The sequence below is a fragment of the Canis lupus genome, chromosome 1 (assembly GCF_011100685.1).
Source record: "Canis lupus familiaris isolate Mischka breed German Shepherd chromosome 1, alternate assembly UU_Cfam_GSD_1.0, whole genome shotgun sequence".
NCBI lineage: Eukaryota > Metazoa > Chordata > Mammalia > Carnivora > Canidae > Canis > Canis lupus.
In genome coordinates this window covers 58,918,096-58,940,249 of record NC_049222.1, presented here as the reverse complement: position 1 = coordinate 58,940,249, position 22,154 = coordinate 58,918,096, and the positions used below count along the sequence as shown (strand labels likewise).

Below are 22,154 nucleotides of genomic sequence, written 5' to 3'. Positions count from 1 at the left end.
ATAGGTCATAGGCCAACCTGACCTACAAGTGTAAAGACATAAGAGATATTCTCAAACAAAAAGAGCCCCTTGTAGGCTCTTTCTGGGGAAACTCTCAAACGACTGAATGACAGAATCCAGTAACTCAAACGACTGAGAAGGACTTGGGAGCAGTGCTTAGGTTTTCAAAAAACAAAACAAAACAAATCCCAATAACTATAAAGTTCCGAAAAAACAAAATGTAACCTAGGAAAATTATCTTTTGAATATGAATAAATACATGTTTTCAAGGAAGCAAAGACTTGGGAGATACTGGCCCTATGAACAGTTCCTAACAGACCCACCACCAGCCCGATGGCATTTTTTCAGTGACTATGAAGTCTCCCTTTCTTCAAGGCACTTGACTACCATCTGTGGGAAAATATTCCCTAGAGATGAACAAATTGCACTGTGGACAGCCTGTGCAACCATACCATTGCTTTCTGACACTATCAGTAGTGATGAAATCCAGCCAACTAAGAGATAAAGTAAAATAAAGAATTCAGAAAAGAAGAGCCTGCATTTCAGGGGAATGGGCTTAAAATCCCTAGGGCTTATACTGATAAAAAATTGACTCTAAAATCATTGCTAATATAAAAACAGTATAAAGAAGTCAGGAAATGAGGGAGGGACAGTATTACCTTTCATAGAAGGCAGTACATAAAAACTCTCAACACTTTAAATATAGAGTTGAAAACAAGTCTATCCACAGTAGCCCCTGAAGATGTGAAGGGTGGTGGCTCTGCTTCAGCCTTTATGTTTGAGCCAACCTTTGTTCTTCATCTCAGCAAGCTGATGCTCTGATTTCTGTGAGCTTGTGTCATTAATATTCTAGTCCACAGGAGATGGACACACATGGGTCTGGTGACAAAATTAGGTATCTGAGTATGTAAGAAGAGGCTGGACTCTGCATCTGGTGACAAACACATCCCATGCATTCTCTTGGGAGACAATAGCTGGTTTTTCCTGGCTCCACTCCAGTGCAACCACAAGCCTTTCCACTTGAGGCTTCTGCAACTCCTCTAGCTCGTTCCATTTTTCCCTACAGCTAGCTTGTCCTGATGACGTGAGTTCACAGTATTTGTTTGTGATGTGGAGTTTATGAATAGATTTACGTAAAAGAAGTTTTGACTTCTGCCCATAATTCTGGACTTGCCTCACAATGTATCTCCAATTTCTTTAATCCTTCCAATATTCCTAGTAAATGGAAATTGCTGATGTAGCAGAGATTGGCTATGTGTCCACTAAACCTATTTTTTTTTCTTCCTGGACAAATAACTTAACTCTATTTCCCAGATTCCCTTGCAATTAGGTGGGGCCAAGAGACTGAGTTCTGGCTAAAACAATGATGAGGAGGTTATGTATACTACTCTAGACACAGCCATAAAGGTCTCCAGGCTGTCTAAACAGACAGCTCTGCAAAGGACTTCAAAAACCTAGCCTAGGGGCTGGCAAACTTTTTCTTACAGGGCCAGAGACTAAATGTTTTGTGCATTGTGGCTTGTGCATTACATGGCCTCTGTCATGACTATTCAGTGCTGTTGTTGTAGAGCAAAAGCAGCCACAGTTAACATAAAAGAAATGGGCATGGGTGTACGCCAATAAAACTATATTCACAAAAACAAGGGGCTAGGTCACAGATCACAGTTTGTTAATCCCTAGAGGATGGCAGAGCCACAAGATGGAAGGAGTCCAGGTTTCTGAATGGTTGCACGGAAAGCACTTTCTTCCACCCACAGAAGGTAGCAACACTTACCCTTACTAATTTAGCAAGATGGAGACCTTAAAAGGCACTGTACTGAGTTTCCAGGCTGGGGGAAACCAGGTTCAAACGTTCATTGCTCTATTACCTCGGTATTTCATGTGAAATGCTTTGGGGGCCTCAATGATGCCAATTTCCCCAATTCTCTACTAACCAGAGACAGTTTAAAAAATATGAAAAGAGTCATAAAGGCTAAGTGTTAATTTTAAAGTCTCCCATTTATAATTACACTTTAGTACTATTAACTTAAAAATCATAGCCTTTGAAGATGCCATTCTCACAAAAAAGAAATATAACAAGCTGCTCATGAGGGTACTTTTGTAAGTAAGATGTGCACTACCGCTTTTATGCTCATCGGCTGCCACAGGCTGAGGCTGCCTGGCCTAGCTTTTCAAGTGAAGTTCCATTACTCAAATTGCTCAGCACTGCAGAGGATCAACACGGTTGCTTGGCTCCAGATTCTGATCCACAGCTAATGAAAGATTCCACTGTTAACGCAATCTCTGCAAACTCTCTGGCATTGGTGCTCAGATGTTAAGGATGCTTGAGATTGCTGGGCTATTCAAGTTTCAGTAGTTTGGACTCTGAGCCTTTGCATTAATCCACTTGGTGATTTTTGGTGTTCTTGTCATCTTTATTTATAAATGAAAAGTTAAGCACCAAAACAGTACCTGGCACAGAGCCGGCATAGAATAAATAAATATTTGCTGAATGAAGTCCTTTTAAATTTTGTGTGTAATCCTATATTATTAAATTATCTCCACATCCTGGGTGATTAAACTTTTCTTGCCAAATCTCTTATAACAACAACAACAACGAGAACAACAAAACCAGTAAGTCCAACTGGCACGCGTGGGATCAAATTTTTAGTGGCTGACCGAAGGGGTCAGGGAGGATCATGGGACTCTACACCTGTCCTCGTAGGGTGTAATCTGGATTGCTGCAATAGGTAGTTGACAATGCAAGAAAAGTTTATGATTATTTGTCAAAAGCAACTCACAGTAATTACAAAAAAAAAAATGTATGGGGTACAAAGATGAGGCAACACCATGCAGCACACTTTCTAATGAACACATGCAGATGAAATTCCAAAATATTCCCCTTGAATCACAGCACCCGGAGTAGCTGAAGTAGCCTAGTTGGATGCATGATTTTGACATTTCTCTCCCCCTCTTTTTTAGTAGTGAATATTTGGATGACAAAAAAAATTTTCCCGATGGAAGACTGTAAGTTGTGGGAGGCCTTCCTTTCCTAAAATGTTACTTTTCCAACAGGATCAGCTGCGGTTTCAGGCTGTCGGTGTGGGGAACCATATAAGCCAGTGGCGTAAGTGGAGCATTTAAAGGGAACTTGGAGAGAATTTATAATGTTCATGTCTTCTCTATCAATTTCATGTTTGTTTTGATACAGCTACAAACATAATCGCTTCTTATGAAACTACTCCCAACTTTATTGTAGCTATTCTGTGGCATATTAAGGCTTGAAAAAGTAATAGCAAAATGTGCGGAGTAAGCCATTTTCTGTTTTAAATGTCAAGCAAAAGGGAATATTCTGCATACTCAACATCGGCTGCTATTTTCCTGAAGAATGTTCAGCATAGGATGGCATACTGCAAAAGAATTTATTGGTATTTTATCTTAACAGCCCCCAAATGTTTGGTATTTATGGCTACCACGTGAAAAGTCTATTGTAAGCAATGAGAGAATCAAGGAACTCAGCTGACAATGACTGGTACATTTGTATGCATGAGATCCAGTTTTGCCTTTTCAAACAAGGAGTAAGAGTAAAACTCAACGAAAAAATTGTTAAAAGGTACACCTCGTTACAAAGTCTTGAAAAAAAAATGGAATGAGTTAGGGATGACCAATCCAGAGGCATGCATTTAATCAGAGAAATGCATCACTACTGGTCACTATTTATAAATTATCTACTCCCTCCAAACACTCCATAAGCCACGTCTCATCGCCTTGAAACTGGAAAAGAATAAATAACTGGTCCAAAGTACTTAAAGAGTAAAAAGAAGGCGCACTTTAAATCTCCCTCGACTTGGCAGGCCGTGCTCTGCTTCCCACACCAGGAGGCTGAGTTCATACTTCACCCAGGAGGCATCCAGTAGCCCTCCTGCCCCAAACCTTTTTCTCCACGCATGACTGAGTGTTGTTCTCTTTGTTAAAGTCACATACGAGCAGGTAACCACAACGACTTTAAAAATCAGTTGGGAAATTCAACAGAGCACAGTGCCTGTCTAGATGGAGAATGTGTCTTTATTGGCCAGTTGCAGCTTCTAGAGAGCTCAGCCTCATGTCTCAGCTGGCCAGGCTTGGAGCCAATGTACCCTCACTTATCTTGGTGTAATTATGAACACTCCTCTTGTGGTAGGTGGAATAATGGCCCTCAAAGGTGTTTGCATCCTAATCCCCGGCACCTGTGAATATGTTACTTTCTGTGGTAAAAGGGACACTGCAGATGCGATTAAATCAGGGGAGATTATCCTGGATTATCTGGGTGTACCCAATATGATCACACAGGGTCAGATTTGAAGATGTGATACCGCTGGCTTTCCAGATAGAGGAAGGGGCCACAAGCCAGGGACTGCAGACAGCCTCTAGAAGCTAGAAGGGGCGAGGAAACAGATTCTTTCCCTAAAGCCTCCAGAAGCCACATAGCTCTGTTAGCAGTTTTAGCCCAGTGAGACTTCTGACCTCCATTGCTGCACGATAATAAATCTGTGGTGGTGTAAGTCACTAGGTGGTAATTTGTGAGAGTAGCCATAGGAATCTAATCCTTTCTGTTTCAAAAGTGTCCTGTTTGTGCATTTAATATAAGGGGATAGAGTTTATAACTGATTGAGCTCTAACCTTGAAAAGCCAACACATCATCAAATTGTAAAGCTCTCATGTAAATCCCTTCCTGAGTTTCAGGCTTTGGGGGATCTCTGAGGCCCAATAAAACTCACTTCCTATACTTTCCATCGATTGCTATAGATTTAGTGTTCTGGATTTAGTACTATCATCAGGTAATAAGAACAGAAATATGTAACAATCTCTCAAAAGCCTTGTAAAATAGAGTTTGTAAGAGCGCTATCCCATGCAGGCTGACTAATGCAGAATCTAGTCATTTGCCTCCCTGGGACACGGGGCTTTATTGTCCAGTCAACACAATGCATCTTTTGCAGAGAAGGTGCAGACAGTGGACTGATGGGTGGGAAGGGAATGGATTTTTTTCCAAGGGTGGAAAGCGAGAAAAAGCAAATAATCAATGTTGGGCCGGAGAGGTTCATTTAATCATTGAGTTCTGCCTGGGTAAGCAACATCTGTGAGCAAATAGCCCTCCCCTTTCAACTTGCAGATATTTATAACCAGACCAGAAGATTATTTAGAGTAAAGACATCATGATTAAGTGAAGGAATAAACTATAAGTGCAGACTGTAGAAAAACTCAATGAGAGCTCAGGGGTGATTGGTCAATCCTCTGTACTAAAGTGTGTACTAAACAACTGTACGTCTGGCCATTGGACTCTTGGGTGTTTATTTCAGGGCAATGACAACTGTTCATACACGAACCTGTACATGGATGTTCAGAGCAGCTTTATTTATAATAGTCCCAAATAGAGAAAACCCGGATGTCCTTCATGGAAGGAATGGTTAAATAAATCGTGGGACATCCATATCATGGACTAGTGCTCAGCAATGAAAAGGAATGGGCTAACGATATATGAAACAATCTAGATGAATCTCTAGAGAATTATGCTGAGTGAAAAAAAGTCCAACCCAAAGGGTTACACATCAGTTCCATTTATAGTTCCATTTATATACCATTCTTGAAGTGACAAATTTAGAAAAATGGGGAATAGAAGCAAGGTTTGGCAGCATTATGGAGGTGGGTGAGCGTAGGTAGGCATAGGCATGGCTGTGAAAGACAACAGGAGCTTCCCTGGTGGGGGTGAAATTGCTTCGAATACTGTTGGCCTCAGTGTTGATATCCTGACTATGCTATAGTTTCGCAAGATGTTACCAATGGGGGAAGCTAAGTAGAGGGTAAATGGGATCTCTCTGTATTATTTCTTAAAACTACATATGAACCTATTCTTACCTTGGAAATTTAATTAAAAAAATTAAGGAATCAATTTTAACTAGAGAAAATACTTATTGTATTGAATCAATTGTTGCATTAAAGAAATTTACCTGTTAGATAGTAACAAAATATGTGTATATAGGGAAACATTGTTTTAAGAGGTAAAAACACCCATTACACCTCCAAACTGATGAATGCAAGAATTCAATTTTCAGATACAATAGCCTGTCGTCTGATGGCTTGATGAAGGGTTACTACATGGTTTCCTCTTCTGCAAACTTCCTTATCCTAACACACAGATGCTGGGGGGTTAGTACCCTCTGACCTGAGGCATCAGCTTCTTAATTTCTGATGCTCGGTCACGAGGAGAGCCCCAGAGTCTAGCCAAAAGTCAGTGCAGGCGGAAGGAGTGACATTCATACAGGGATGGGCACCCTTCAGGTAGCCCTCTCAGCTGTTTGTTCTCAAAGTCAGACAACATGGGCTTCACCAGGGAGCCTATCAAGAGTGTAGACTCCCCCAGACACATCCCCCCATACTGGTTCTGTGGCTCTGAGGTGACCCATGGATCTGCACTGTTTGCAAATCCCCCAGTGAAGGTAGACTTGCAGGGATACTGCGGTGGGGACACGGAGGGCCAGACTAGATCTGGGCTGCCCGGAAAACTTGCTCCAGTCCTGAGTCAGAGCAAGAGGTTCTAAGGATCTTTCCTGAAGGAGGATTAAAGTGATCTGTCTAGTTCAGGAGCTTATAAAAACCACCACAGGAATAACTGCTGGGAATCCAAGTCCCACTTGGGAAGGTGCTAGATGCGGATGCCTAGCTGCAGAGTCGAGAAGAAAAATGACAGCCACTGGCTCCGACCCAAGACCAGGGCCAGGTGGTCCCCAGAGCTCTGGAAAAGAATTGGGTGTGTTGCAGGGGGCTCTCAGGGGAGCCAGTCTTCCCAACCATGCAATGGGGGACAGGGGGGACCAGACTGTGACTTTACTTTTTGCCCTAGTGAGGGCCAGGGTGTGCTCAGGACACCGAGATTGTACCATCTAGACAAAACAAATTACAGACAGTGTAGAAAGGCTGTCCAGTCCTTTCAGCTGTCATTTTGGCCACCGCACTGGGCACAGGGCTCCTCGTAAAACAGGGACTCAGCACTTTATCTCTGTCATTGCCACAGCCAGTCTCTCCACCTCTCCTCTTCCAGGTGCGCTTCTGGGCCTCTGTGCTAACCTTGTTTGTGACCTCTCTTCCACCCCGTCTGCCCTACTCAGTCTGTTTCTTGGCTATGACTTTGGCTTATCCAGTTATATTTCTTTTTTTCTTTTTAAGATTTTTAAATTTATTCATTCACGAGACACACACACACAGAGGCAGAGACACAGGCAGAGGGAGAAGCAGGCTCCTTGCAGGGAGCCCGATATGGGACTCGATCCCTGGACCCTGGGATCATGCCCTGAGCCAAAGGCAGACCCTCAACCACTGAGCCACCCAGGCGCCCCTCCAGTAGTATTTCTGATTATTCACTTCAGCTGCTTTGCCTCTGGTCCTCTCAAGCACATACTCTTTCTAGCTCAGCATTTCTCAGGGAATTTCCAAAACCAGTTTGACCTGGTTGAAGCCTGCCCACCAAGAGGCCACATCAGTGGGCCCCACCCATGGGCCAGTGGTGTTACCTGTAATATCACCGGTGAAGCCCTTGGCAAAAATGGTCAGAGTAATATCGCTTCCTTCTGTCTCTTCTTTTCCTGCTCCTATTTTGGTCTTTTCTGGTTTGGATACTTCATACTCATCCTTTCTCACCCTGCTCATAGTCTCCCCTGACCCTTATCTTGTAGGACTAGTGAAGGGATGGGAAATGGGTCTCTTCTCCTATCTCAATCCTCATGGATTGTTCAATGTCGGAGGTGAGTACATTGTTTACAGGATAGCATCTGACTTCAGGGTGCCATAACCGATGAGTCCTGTGTGCCGTGGGTGGGCATACTTCCTTCTTTTCTTGGGGCTGATAGCTGAACTGCAAATGTTTCACAAGATCTCTGCATTCATTTACTCCAAGCCCTAAGCTTTCAGTAAAGAAACATTATTCCGAGTCTGTTAGCATTTTCCATTCCTGCTTGCTATGAAAATGTCTGCAAAACAGAAATTGCAGGAACTGGATCTTTTCTCTTTGGTAGAATCCATTTTGTGGTGAGAGTTTGGGAACTGTGCAAATCTTCTTAGCTTTAAGCTGGAAAAAAGAGTAGCTTCTGGGGTGCACAGTATCAGAAAAAGTGCCTCCTACTATCCTAAAGCCCTTCTCTCCATGGTAGTTTATCTTTCACTATCAAGTGCCTGTAGTCATTAGTCTCTTGTGACAAAATGTTGCCTCTGTCCTAGCAGAGGTGTGAATACCCAGATCCCCGGGGTGGGCACACCGAGTTGCACTCCATAGCAGGGCATTCCCACCTCTATGTGTTATTTCTCACCAGGTGTCATCTTCACAAAGGAGCATTGACTCCACTTACCTTGTAGTGGAAGAGAAACAATCCGCAGAACAGGCTGTACAAATCTGCTGTGAGCAAGGAGAGGTTGACCGAAGTGGCGCTGGTTTTCTTTATGACGACTGGCATGAAGCTGTAGAGACCGAACATGCAGGCACTAAAGCCAACGTAGAGCAGTCCTGGGGGGACAGGAAAGAGAGGTGACATGACGGCCTTGCCCGGGGCTCTGGGTACCCACAGTGTGTGGAAGAAGGGGGCCACTGCACAGCGTTTACCACTCGCACAGGGAGTTTTTCCTCGTTTTGCTAACTGATTTTATTATTGGGTCATATACAGTTAAGCCATAAAATAAAAAGTAAAAATCTTCATGTGGAAAACGAACTTTCTGCTTCACACCACAGAGCTGATACTTTGCTTCTTCTGGGAAGGAGTGCCTCTTAGTGGCTAGAGTCAGAATATGGGGTCAAGGCTTCTTAATTCTATTCCAAAGGAATACTTTTACTATCTAGGTCTTTCTCCTTTTTTTCCCCCTATGTCTTTAAAAGATTTTTTTCTTGTATCTTTTTTTTGTTTGCAAAGCAGGAACAAAATACTTGGTTCCATGTATTGCTCACAGTGACGAATAACGATGTAGTCCTCAAAATGGAAGCGCTTACACAGCACAGAGATGTGGGTGGACTCAGTCAGAACTGGAATCCTAGCTGTGTGACCTTGGGCGGACCACTTCATTTTCTGAGTGCAAGATGACCTGTGAGTTTTTTCCAGATTTGTGCATCCTGTTTAGTCCTATACCCCAGCAAACAGAGTCCTACGTCCCCATCGCCTTCCCTAGCATACTGTGGGTTCTCACATGTAGGCTCTGTTCTCTTAGAAGTTGTTAGGTAAATGCTTCATAGACCATCAGAGAACTAAGTTTTGTAAAACAGAAGATTTTTAACAAGTCCTTCAAATGTTATATGGTCAGCCTCCCATCCTCTAAAATTCTCTCTCATTATAGCTAGATTTACGATTGCTAATACTAATTCCATAAATACACAATTTTGCTGGGTCCCAGCAGGAGTTTATGGCTAAATGTAGAACTTGGTTCACCTTTTTACTAGGTGGTGATAGACTACAAATGTACAAAAATAATGTTCATTCTCTACCTCGACACAATAAAGCATAGAACAAACATAAGTAATGTAATTCAGTGGATCTTTGGGCGTTTTAATATAATAAAAGTATCCAACTTTTCCAAAGGAATCCTTGATTAAAAGTGTCCAGTGTAGGCTGTGGGATGATTGCTTTGTCTGACTCTTGCGAATTTGGGAGGATTTGGTAGGTACTGGACACCTAGTCCCTTTGCCTATGAAGACTAGTGACCCTCTGAAGGGAAATTTGGTTGCCCCATATGAGAAGTATATGAGGGCATAAATCATCATTCTATACATTTCTGATTCTCAATTTAAGGACAGCCTCGTCAAATCTATAGAAAAAGATTATTTTGAACATTAAGTAAGCAAATTCAGTACAACAGCCCCCTCTAGTGTGGTGGAGATGCCCTAAGAGGAAACCAGAACTACTTTCCTTATTCGGTAAAATACAAGTCCTCTTATGGATATTCCGTCACAGTGATATCAGATGGCTTTTGACTCTCCATCAGAAGTTTTAATTCCCTCAAAGCAGTCAATTTTCTCGTAATTGGGTTTTATACTACTGATAATTCGTTTTCCTTTTAACCAAGTTACTAAAAGTACAATACTAAATAATTTAGGATCAATACAGGAAGAGACATAAAATTAATTCAGTATTCCATCAAAAAATCTGGGATTAAAAGACTAAGGAACAAGCTATCTCCTTATGCTAATCTACTAAAATTCCACTAAAAATAATCAAACTAGGTCACAACATAGTCAAGGCACCAGAGCCTTTTTTATTTACTTTTTTTGATAGCATCACTGATTTAGATTAAATATGATTGAGCCAGGAAGCTCCAGATTCAAACCCTTCCATCATCTTGCCACACATGTCTTACATGTGGGATCTGTTGTTTAATATTCACTCAATTATTCAACCACGTAGTCACTCGGTACTACTCTACCCTCGGCTAGCAAAGCAATGGAAAACAGAATAGAGGAAAAACTTAGAGTTGCTTTAGTGCAAAGAAAGGAAAAAAGGGTTCCCTTTCGGGAATGGTAGAGGGCTTGCTTCAGGAAGGGTGACTAGCTAAGGCTTCCTTGTGTAAGAGGACTGAGAGGAGATGGCCAGGGAGGAGCCAGGGCAAGGACATTTTAGGCAGGGAGATCTGCAAGTGAAAAACCCTGATGACAGGGCCTGAGGTGTTCCAGGAGCTGCCAGGGGCCAAGACATCTGTGCAGAATGAACAGAATGGGGCAGTGGGAAGGGATGATGGTGGAAAATTAGGCAGAAGATGGATTTTGCAGGGCCTTGTAGTCTAGGAAGGAAATGGACATCTTATTCTGGTGGTAACAGGAAGCCATTGAGGAGCTGGTAGCAGGTGGCTCACACCTGATGCACATCTTTAAAAGATGGCTCTGGCTGCTGTGTGTGTGGAGGTGGGGCTGGCAGGAGAAAGCATGGCAGTCCAGGAGAGGTGCAGTGGCCTAGTCCAGGCAAGAGATGCTGGCGGCTTTGCTCAGGATGGCAGGGGAGATGAAGGACAGTGGCTGGGTCTGTGGAGATGCAGCAAGCCCTGGTAGCAGACTGGAGAAAGGGGCCCTCAAGGATACCATGGGTTCTTGTGAGAACCCATGACTTTCTGGTTAATTTAGAATTATGGCCCCTTTACCGAGATGGAGAGAATTGAAGAGAGGACAGATTTTCAGGGGAAATAAAAAAGCTCCATTTTGAACATGTTAGTTTTAGATGCTCATGCCCCAGATCTGTCCAGGAGGGAGCTGGATATATAATTAGCAGGCTCCGAGAAGAGGTAACTGTACCCTTGGTGAGCCACGGAGAGTAGGGAAACAGACACACAGTGGAGTTTTGCTCTATTCGTCAGGTTACATCAGGTGTGCTTCAAGCTTAAACACTCTAAACCTATCTCTAAAAACTGCAGAAATTAGAGAGGCGGGAATGGAAGATCTACACCATCAGAGTTCATCACTTTTTTAGGTCAACCAATGTTTTTGTGTGTGAACATCCTGTTTGGTCAGCAACGCATGGTCCGCCAGATGAACTTATGATTCCATTGAAGTGGGAATGAGAATGGCTGCAATTTGCTGATGTGCCGTCTGTAGGTGGACATTAGCTTGTCAATGGCTGTTCACAACACATCTGAAGACCCATTGTGCTGTCCGTGCAGGGTTTTCAAACAATCAGTGTGATCAAACAAATTAACTGAATAATTTTTTTTGACTGACAACTATACTACGGCTGCCACAATCTCATTGATAGACAAGGCATGTGTATAGGCATTTCTTATTTGCAATGTTTTCTCCCTCACAAAAGACAGAAGCATTTGGTAGCTTGTGTCCTCATGCCCTAAAGAGACTTAAGTTAAAGAAATTAGAGGGACCCCTGGGTGGCTCAGTGGTTGAGCGTCTGCCTTTGGCCCAGGGCGTGATCCCAGGATCCGGGATTAAGTCCTGCATCAGGCTCCTTGTGGGGATCCTGCTTCTTCCTCGGCCTGTGTCTCTGCTTCTCTCTCTCTCTGTGTCTCTCATGAATAAATAAATAAAATCTTAAAAAAAAAAAAAGAAATTGGAAAGAATACTATTGGTTAAGACTGATTGTGTGCTTGTCACATGCCATGTACTTTACATACATTAATTAATATCTACAACAGCAGAACACCACTACTATTATTACCCCCCTTTATATAGAGAAGGAAAGAGGCTAATGAGTATATCAGTTAAGAAACCCCAACCACACCACAGGTTTAATACAGGAAATTTAATTTGGGGCAAATTTAATTTAATTTGGGTAAATTTAATTTAAAAGGTGCTTGAGTGGGTGACAGGGGAAAATGGGATGATGAGGCGCCTTGGAGATTAGCAACAGCAGTGACGTCCTCACACTCCCGGAGCCACAGAGATCCAGGGAGGAGACCTTGTTACCAGGAGTCAGAAGGCAGGAAAGCCCAGAAAGGTACAATCACAGAGGGCTCTCAGCCATTTCTAGAGACCTGACTCCAAAACAGAGAGAAACAGGGGACACACCCTGGTTTCTTTCTTCTTCCCACCCTCCAACCCCCTCCTGTCTCCCGTTGGCCAAATCTAGCAGGAAGCCACTTAAAGGACAGCCTGGGACGTGTAGTTGCATGAGTCAGCCTGTGCAATGCAGAGCAGAGGAAGGGTAAGAAACAGATAGATCTGTGAATAAACAGGAAACACCAGCGCACAGAGGGTAACTTGCCCTCAGGACACACGCTGTTGGACTTTAAATTCTGAGCACATCTCAGGTGTGCTCAGAATTACTGTTTAATTATTCTATATCTATATTGTTTAATTATTATGAAGAGAAATGGGGCTTTGATGGAGCATCCAACATGATTCTAATGAGCGTGTCATCTTATATATAGTACATATATGATAAACACATGATATATGATGTACCTTCAGGTATGATAGACACGATACACACGTGTATGTGTAGTATGTGTCCGTGTGTGCTGAATAGGTTTTATCTCATTCCTTTGGGCTCCAGTGTTTTGTCTTTCACTTTCCTTTGAATATACCAGATTTTTAAAACGTTTTTAATTTTTTTAAAAAATATTTTATTTATTTATTCATGAGAGACATAGAGAGAGAGAGATAGAGGCAGAGACACAGGCAGAGGGAGAAGCAGGCTTTGTGCAGGGAGCCTGACATGGGACTTGATCCTGGGTCTCCAGGATCACACCCTGGGCTGAAGGCGGCACTAAACCGTTGAGCCACCGGGGCTGCCCAACATTTTTAATTCTTAAAGAAGGTTTCTTAGCACATATGCATCAGGCTAAGTCTGCCAAGGGGGACTCACTCTGAGAGGGCACGTCCATACCCGCTGCCCCCACCCTTGCAGGCCACCATGTGCTTCCTCCCGTGGCCTCACCTCCCAGGCCTCTGATTCAGCCTCAGTAAAAAGGGTGCATTCTTAGTTATCTTTAAGTTCCTCCCTGCTCCATCGTCCCATTACTCCATCTTCAGGGAAAAGCCAGATCTCTTGTTTTGGCCTCCAAGAGGAAACCCAAACCAAAACCAAAACGATCATCACCCACAAAAGCAGAGGAGAAACCCCCTGCATACCATGAACCTGTGCTCCCTGACACACAGCACACTTTTTCTTTCCTTTGATGTTTGGTTCTCACATCAGTTTGGTTCTCACATCAGTTTTGGTTCTCATATCAGTTTGTATTTGTTCACATGTCCTTTAACACAATATGGCAAATGGGATAAAGGGAAGGTTGAAGCCATTTATTAGATTTCTGAGAGTTATTTGAACACACCTGCTCCCCAGGACATTTGAGCGCCTTTAGGTTGTACATTTTCCCCAAATTTAATGATTATATAACCAGACCCATGCTCTCCGTTGGGTAGGGTAAAATAAAGAAAGAAAACACCCAGCAATACCAGTGGTCTTCTTGCTTTGAATTACTCTCTGGATCTTGCAAATGTTCTAGGAAATAACGGAGTCTGTTTAAAAAAGAAAATGCCTTCCAAGTGCAGAAAATATAAAATACATTTATTATGCCCTTGCTCCATAGGAAAAAAATATCTTCTTACTTTGATAAAATGTCAACCATATGAGCTGTCCAAGAGACCGTATGAGGGGGATTGCTGATGTGGGGACAGGGGAGGGAGAGAGAAATGCTTTGACAGATGGTGAGAGATGAAGACAGTCTTGGATTTTGGTCTCCTAACTAAGATGCTGTGAGCTTTCCAGCAGACCCTGCAATCAGAACTCGGCACTCTTGGGTGATTTCCTAAGGAGTGCAAGGATGCTTTGAGAGGAGGCTGACCCCCCAGCCTGATAGCTCCTTGCCTCTCGAGTCCCCGGAGCTAGTAGGCCATCTCTTGGTTCTCCAGAAAGAGCAATGTCAAGCCTAGACCTCCTGCCATTGCCCCATCCCTTCCCTGTTATCTCTACTTTGAAAGATGACAGAGGGCAAAACAGGCCCCATCTCCCTTGCTTGTCATTCACTCATTCACTCATTTAGTAAACATTTATTCACTCAATGTTATGTACACAGAACTGAGCTAAACGACGACACCATGTAGTTGGTCAGGATGAGGTAATGGGGATAGAGGTAGCCCTTGTGTTAAAAAAAACAAAAAACAAAAAACAACCTCAAACACAACCCTACTGATGCTTTGGAAAGAAAAGGATGAATATCTGGTTCCCTTTTTTTGCCCATTTTAGCCTCTTTTCCAACCAGGAATGAAAATGATGGCTCTATAATGTAGTCCTTTTATGCCGCCTTTCATCACCTTGGACTACAGGGGATTGACATTTTAATGGCAACAGGCGAGTTAAGAGTAAAACCACCTACTGACGCCACATTTAACTAACACTGGATTATAAAAGAACCTCGGTGGACATGCTTGTGACATCCACATAATTACAGGACATATTATTATTAATATTTTTTTTATCATTGCTGTGACTATTAGCATAAAACAAATTTACACCACTGCGTGTGAAGTGTTACCAAGCACGGGTCACATTTGGTTTCCTGGCTCTGAGTCACAAAGGTAAACACATCTGTAACCTGAAGCTGGTTTCCTTTCCTCCTCCCCCCCGCCACTCCTCCCTGCACCCCCCTCCCCCTTCTGGTGATTTTTTCATCTAATTGTAACATTTGATAGCAAGACTCAATAGGAAATAAATGGCAGGATTCTGTGACAGACACAAGAGCTGGTCAGCCCTTGAAGTCACTTGCGATTACCCCCAGGGGGAGTCCTGCATAATCCTGTAGCTCTGGGGGGCCACCAGAGGGAACTGTGTCAGCAGTGGTGAGCTGGCCTTGGATGCTTCTGGGCCTGGGGGGTAGGTAAAGTGGTGCAGCGAAGCTATATCATTGTTGTTCTTGCTGGTGGAGGCAAAATTTGACCAAAGCTGTCAATCTCATCAAAACTCACAGAAGCAGGAGGTGGCTGGGGCAGCCAGCTTTGGTGTGGGCCATCTGGCTTCACCTCGCATTTGCAGTCCGGGTGCACACATTTTCCAAGCACCCTTAGGAGCCGAGCACTGCGCTCACCGCTGGCCCCCCGTGCAACTTGGTCTGGACACTGAAGGGACAGCGAGGCAGAGGGTTTTAAATGCCATTTCCTTCTGGGGCTTGCTGTGAGATCACTATAGCAATATCTCAGACCTTAAATCCTTTTTTTTTTTTTTTAATTTTTATTTATTTATGATAGTCATACAGAGAGAGAGAGAGAGAGAGAGGCAGAGACATAGGCAGAGGGAGAAGCAGGCTCCATGCACCGGGAGCCCGATGTGGGATTCGATCCCGGGTCTCCAGGATCGCGCCCTGGGCCAAAGGCAGGCGCTAAACCGCTGCGTCACCCAGGGATCCCTTAAATCCTTGTTTTAATTTTATTTTTATGCTGGCAAATCGAACTTCAATAAAAACAAATGGATAAAAAAAAGACAGAGGCAGCCTACAATGATTCTAATGCTTTTACCAATGAATGGTATTTCTTAGGTTAATCACAGCTATGATTTAAAAAACAGTCCATTTTTGAAAGTAGTATTTTTGCCTTTTCAAAAATTTTGAAAACCCTTGAGAACAAGTAAATATGACTTTAGGAGAGACCTATTAAAGCTTTCTGTTGAATTGTTTTGAATTTAATTCTGTAAAAGGTGAATATATATATATATATATATAATATATATATAAGCTTATATATATATAAGCTCTATTTAAAAAATAGAAAATAAAATAAATTTAAAAAATAAAATAAATATTTCTTTTAGAGAAAAGTGATTTTCGAAACAGGTGGAATGTGAGATACCCTGGATGACTGTTAACTAGCTCGAAGCGTGTCTGGTATTTTTCACCAAGTCCACTTGGAGATCATTTAACCATTTCTTATGCTCCCTTCTGAAAAGGTTTTTATCGGCTCAAAATGCCCATTACATTGTTTTCTTGTATGCCTTTTTGTTCATTCCTCCCCCCTCCCCCCACTAAAGTGCCACTTTTTAATGATCCCATCAGTTCTGTGTTTCTTGGCTAGAGAAAATAGCTGTCATTTATGCCTTACCACTGCCTCTGGGCATTTTTTCCTTCTTGTTGGTCTTTTAACCTAATAACATACTTCTGTGTCTACACTAATGGCATCCTGATGATGATAATGGGCAGAAGCTCAATTAGGAAACATTATGAATCACACAGTTTAGTCTCTCACCGGGTACAAGAATTCCTAAAATGACCAGGGATTTCATTTTCCTTTGTCCCCTGCATTCTGGACGCTTTCATGGTTCGTGGCCCACTCCCGCCCACGTCGCCCTTCAAACACATCCTTCAGGTTTACGAAACACAGCATTTTTAGAAAAGCAAACCCCTTACCGATCTGCCAATCCCAGGGCACCTTTAGCAGCTCCTTGTGCTCCATGATCGCTCTGCAAATTCAAAGAAAGTGGACCTCATGAGCAAGATTATAATGTGTCCTACTTCTTTTCTCTTTTCTTTTTTCATTTACCAGATTTATAGAAGTCATGAAACAACCAACTGAATTTCAAAAATAACTTTGGGCCAAGGATAGGGAAGTCTAATTTTCAGTCTGAGAATCCCCCTGAAGGTGTGGTCAGTGGGCATACGGTGGTGCCCAATCCTTCCACTGGCCTTTTCACCAAACAGTCCACCTGCCACCTTGATTTCTTCTTGCTTAGATGAAGTCCAAAAAGTCAATGGTAAGGTGAGGAAAATATCTGTGCTCGCAGAAATTTGTTTTGCTTTGTGTTTGGAGTCAGTTTTCTGATTGAGGATTCTCAAGGGCAGTGGTTCTAATTCAAAGATACTCCATCTGGAGAGCACATTGAAACAATTTCTTGAGCCCCATCCCTAGAGATCCGCATTCAGTAGATGTGGCTGGGGCCCCGAGATGTGTATCTCTGCTAAGTTCTCATGTGGTATCAGTGCTGCTGGTCAGAGAAGCTCATTTTGAGAACCACTGCTCTGGAAGAGGACCAGGAGGTGAAGCTGGCACCGCTCCACCCTCAATGTACTCTGTTGCCAAAGACAACCATGTGCCACTTCCATTATTTTGGCAGCAGTGGTCCTAAAGGGCTCAGTTAGCTTGAATGGACTGTAACTGAGGCAAATGAGTGCCGGATCTGATTCTACTCTTTGGATTCAAGAATAATAATCCATAAAATGAGCCATCTATCTACAGAATGCTGGTTATGAATAGTTGAACTAGGCAATTTCTTTTCCTCTCACAAAGTTGAAGCACCAAATTTAGGAGCTTTGAAATGCCATCCCACTTTCAAAATGAATCAAAAATAAATCCTTCTCAGAGACTCTCCCCATCTCTGTGCCTTGTTTGCCATGGAGTTTTACTTCTATCTCCAGATACCAAAATTTGGAGGATTCTTGGAAACAGCCTATTGGTAAAAACTATTTAAGATGATGCCAAAATATCTTCCATAAATAATCAGATACTGAACTAAAACAATTACAAAGTACTTGCCTTATAGACAGGGATTTGGTGAAATTAGAATTATTTGCTTTGTAGAAAAGGATTTGGTGAAATTAGACTGGAGGCTGTACTATCATTCTTCATCCCTTACATGAAATGTTTAAAACATATGGTCTTTATCGATGGAAAAGTATGGTTTGTTTGACACTTATTCTTACAACAATTCTGAGGCACTAGTCAGTGATGACTTCTACGCTCCAATGCAGGACCATTACAAAATTGGTGTTTTGGACTTTCTGATGCTTGGTGAGTGTCTGTGTTTTATCTTCAACTGTTCAAGGAAAATAGGAACACCAAACTTCTAAGAGATGAATTGAAAATATGGTTCCTTCAGGCAAATCCATGGGCAATAGAAGAATAAATTTATGAAAGGACAAACTTATACTGTAAGCTTCTTAGTAGTTGTTGTCACTAGTGAACAGATGTCCCTTTTTGGAAGTGTATTAAATCATGGCATTTACACTTAGGTATTCTACTTCTCTAAGTAAAACCACGGCTGGTTTAGGAGGATCAATGTACTTCTACTGTTGTTGTTGTTGTTGTTGTTTTGTTGTTGTTGTTGTTTTTGTAAATTGTGTACAAAGTCCACTAAGCGGTTTTCTAATAATTGATCATAAACTTCTTTAGTTTTGAAGATGCTTAAGCAAGAAAGATACTGAGTTTTCAGATTTCATGTAGGAAGTTAGTGAAACGTTTCCAGCCTTGGTTTTTATAAAGTAAAGCGACCAACCTTACCCTAATGAGAATAATTAAAATAAGCCCTAAGAGTCTCTATTGTCTGAATTTCTTCTTATTTTTTTACTCACAATTGAATTCCGCTGAAGAAAGCCCCGAAGAGTCCAATCATTCCCAGAAATTCCACTCGACTCAGGGTTCGGATGATGTATTCTTCCCAGACGTTAGAGATACCGTATAATGTGGCTCCTCCTAAGACCAGAAGGTCCCCTACCAGCTTATTTTCCCCTAGGAACCAAAAACACAAACGCAGCTTCATTAAAATGTTCTTAATGAGAATCTGGCACCAGCAAATTGAACTTCCTTTGTCTATTCTATTCCGATGTTTTTACAGAAGTCCAGTCATTTGCCAACTGAAATTTAGTAAAGTCTGTTTATCTGCACTCCAGATATATTCTGGTATAAAAAGGTTGCCGACGTCTGCCCAACCAGAAATCTTCCTTAACTGAAAAAAGGGACCAGTCGCTTCTAGATTGCACTCTCTCTACAAAGCCCCATGTCTTCTGTCTATATATATGTCTAGGAATATATGCTAATACATGTACGTGTTATATTTGCCGCAGGATGCTTTCCAACAGCTTGGTGAACATGGTGTAGAACAAACAGAGTCAGTCTGAATTTCCACCCTCTGCTACACAGGGAGGGAAGCTATAACAGAATTAGTCGAGACTCTTTATTTTGACTATGGGCAAAATATGTACTTGCTTAGAAAATGAGAGTGAAAGGGATTATGGGCTGAAATTTTCAACTTCTCTACAGTAAGTAATGTAAGAGTGAAAATATATGTAATTCACCATTATATTAACATTTTGTTTTCATAAAAATGTCTATTTGTTTTAAAATCAATTTTGGTTGGTTTGGGTTTGTCCAATTCTTAATAAGTGCTCTACCCTGCTATTTCCTATAATTAGGCCCTAGGAAGTATGAAGCCAGGGAATGAGTGTGGAAGTTAGCAGCCCCTGTGGGCTTGTACCTTCGCAGTCTCCAGCTCTTGTACAGGTCAGCACCTGGGAGTGTGGCAGGCATGTAGTTCTGGGGCACAAGAGATCCCAGATGGGAAGGGTGCTCTCTCCAGCATAATTCTAGGAAGGGGGCACACATCATAGAGTGGCCTTGGATTCCCAGATTAGCTGGAATAATCTAAAACTGTAGAAACCAGATTCTCAGTGTTCATCTAGGAGCACTGAGCATTCTCTAGGAAATGCCTTCACATAAAAGAATCTGCGCTAGGCTTGGGGAAAGGGTTCTTCATTCATTCCTTTTTGGTCACCTTGGCAGATTCTGTATTTACAGGTGCCCCTTGAACAATGCAGGGCTTAGGGGTGCTGATCCCTATGTAGTCAAAAATCTGCATTGAAATTTTGACTCCCCAAAGATTTAACTACTAATAGCCTAACATTTACCAGAAATATTACCAATAATACAAACACTTAACACATATTTTGTATGTTATATATATATATACATATATATATATATATAATCTACTGCTTTTTTTTAATTAAAGATTTTATTTATTTATTTGACAGAGAGAGGGAGGGAGAGAGTACAAGCAGAGGGGGCAGCAGGAAGAAGGAAAAGGAAAAGCAGACTTCCCACTGCAAGAGAGCCCAATGTAGGGACTTGATCTCAGGATCCTGGGATCATGATCTGAGCCTAAGGCAGATGCTTAATCGACTGAGACATCCAGGCGCCCCTATCCAGGTGCCTGTATTCTTACAATAAAGTAAGCTAGAGAAAAGAAAGTGTCAAGAAACTCAAGAGGAGAAAATACACTTACAGTACTGTACCATATTTATCAAAGAAAAAACTCTATGTCTAAGTGGGCCTGTGCATTTCAAAAGCATGCCATTCAAGGGTCAGCTGTACTCTAAAGGTGTCACTTTTCCTATGGCAAATTCCCACTCCTGGTAAGGATCGGAAAGAGAAGAGACCCTGAAAGCCAGGAGAACTTCCTGGAGTCAGCTTCCTGGGAAAACTGCTACTTACCAGTAGACTAAGAAATAAATGGTGAATTCTACTATTCTGGAGTGTTTAAAGATTATTAATATAATTTATGAAAATGGACCCCTCCCATTGAGCACTTTTGAGTTTTAAATGTGACTAACTGTCCTGTTTTCCTGGGACTCTCTTGGTTTTAGCACCAAATTCCCTCACCTGAGGAAACCTCTTCATCCTGAGCAATCTGGGACAGTCCTTTCTCCTCATCTACTATAGTAGAACAGTTGTGCATTTCTTTTAAGGGCCACCATTATAGAAAAATAAGCATTAAGTGGTGTAGCAGAAAGAATACTGGCTAGATTCACATTTAGGCCACACCATTTAGTACTGGTGTGTCCTTGCACACGCTCCTGATCTCCCTTAGACTTGATCTCTTTAGCTGCAAAAGTGAGTATAAGAAAACCTTCTTTGCATAGTTAGGAGGACTTAAATGAGATAATGCATGGGAAAGTGCCTGGCACCAAAAAAAAATTATCACTCTTTTTTGGATTGTGTTTAATTATCTAGCTCCTTGAAAATGTTTTCTCTTCCTTGAAATAACTATAAAATTATGTCTAGCAATAAGAAAAAATGTTGTTACAGATATCTAACATCTTGAATAAATAAACTAGATGTAATCAATGCATTATGGTAGAAAGATGATATTTTGGGGAGCAGGAAATACATTTTATAACAAGGAGCAGTTTTAATTGAGTTTTATCTCAGTCTTAGGGCTTCTTCCCACTTTGTGCAGTGCACTCCACAGGCTCCGAGGCAGAGCCTCCAGTGCCACAGACTGCAGATGCCTTCTCTCCACTTCTGTCTGAGGTGGGCTAATCTGCTGGCAAAGTTTCATCAGAAGCACAACTCCTGGCACATCGCCGTGTGCCCTGATACAGACATTTCGTATCTGGAGAGCCTGCGGCCATCTGCAACAGTTCCTTCAGCAAGACTTAAATCAAAATGAGGAAGAAACATTCTAACAAAGAGAATTAGAGTAATTACTTTAATTATAATGAAGTCAAAGTAACTTTGAACAGGCCCTTATCATCATGCTTGAGGAAAGAATTTTCAAGATCCCAAGCTAAGGTGATCCATGGATTAAGCAACATAAAATGGTTCAAATCAGACATTCTCTTCTCCTATGAAAAGCTCTTGATAGGCTGATGAAGTTCTGGTGAGTGAAGTATGTTCGAAAAGTTCTCTCCCTGGCTAAGTAATAACATTGAACCAATTCTACCGTCAAGGTGAAAACAAATGGAATATTTTCCATAATTATGCACGCCAATTTTAAGATTATACTGTCCTTAAAACCAGAGTGTGTTTCTTTCTTTTTTTCAAAACATTTTATATGACAGCTTAAATGGCTGTCTAATTTATTTTATAAAATAAGCCCTTGGATCCTATATTTGGGCTGCCTTTAGAACATCATATCATGCACTTGGGCACCATTACTCTAGCATTGAAGGTACTCCCTGATGATAAATTT

At 41.9% G+C, this 22,154-nt stretch overlaps 1 protein-coding gene across 1 annotated transcript in view; it reads right to left on the bottom strand.

The window, feature by feature from the left end:
- Positions 1 to 22,154, bottom strand: part of SLC35F1 (solute carrier family 35 member F1) — a 387,573-nt gene that overhangs the window by 16,003 nt on the left and 349,416 nt on the right. Inside the window, exons 5-7 of the mRNA XM_038525493.1 lie at positions 18,757 to 18,913; positions 16,819 to 16,871; positions 8,355 to 8,509 (exon numbers count right to left, since the gene is read on the bottom strand). Coding sequence (XP_038381421.1) covers positions 8,355 to 8,509; positions 16,819 to 16,871; positions 18,757 to 18,913 — 365 coding nt within the window. The remainder of the gene's footprint in view (positions 1 to 8,354; positions 8,510 to 16,818; positions 16,872 to 18,756; positions 18,914 to 22,154) is intronic.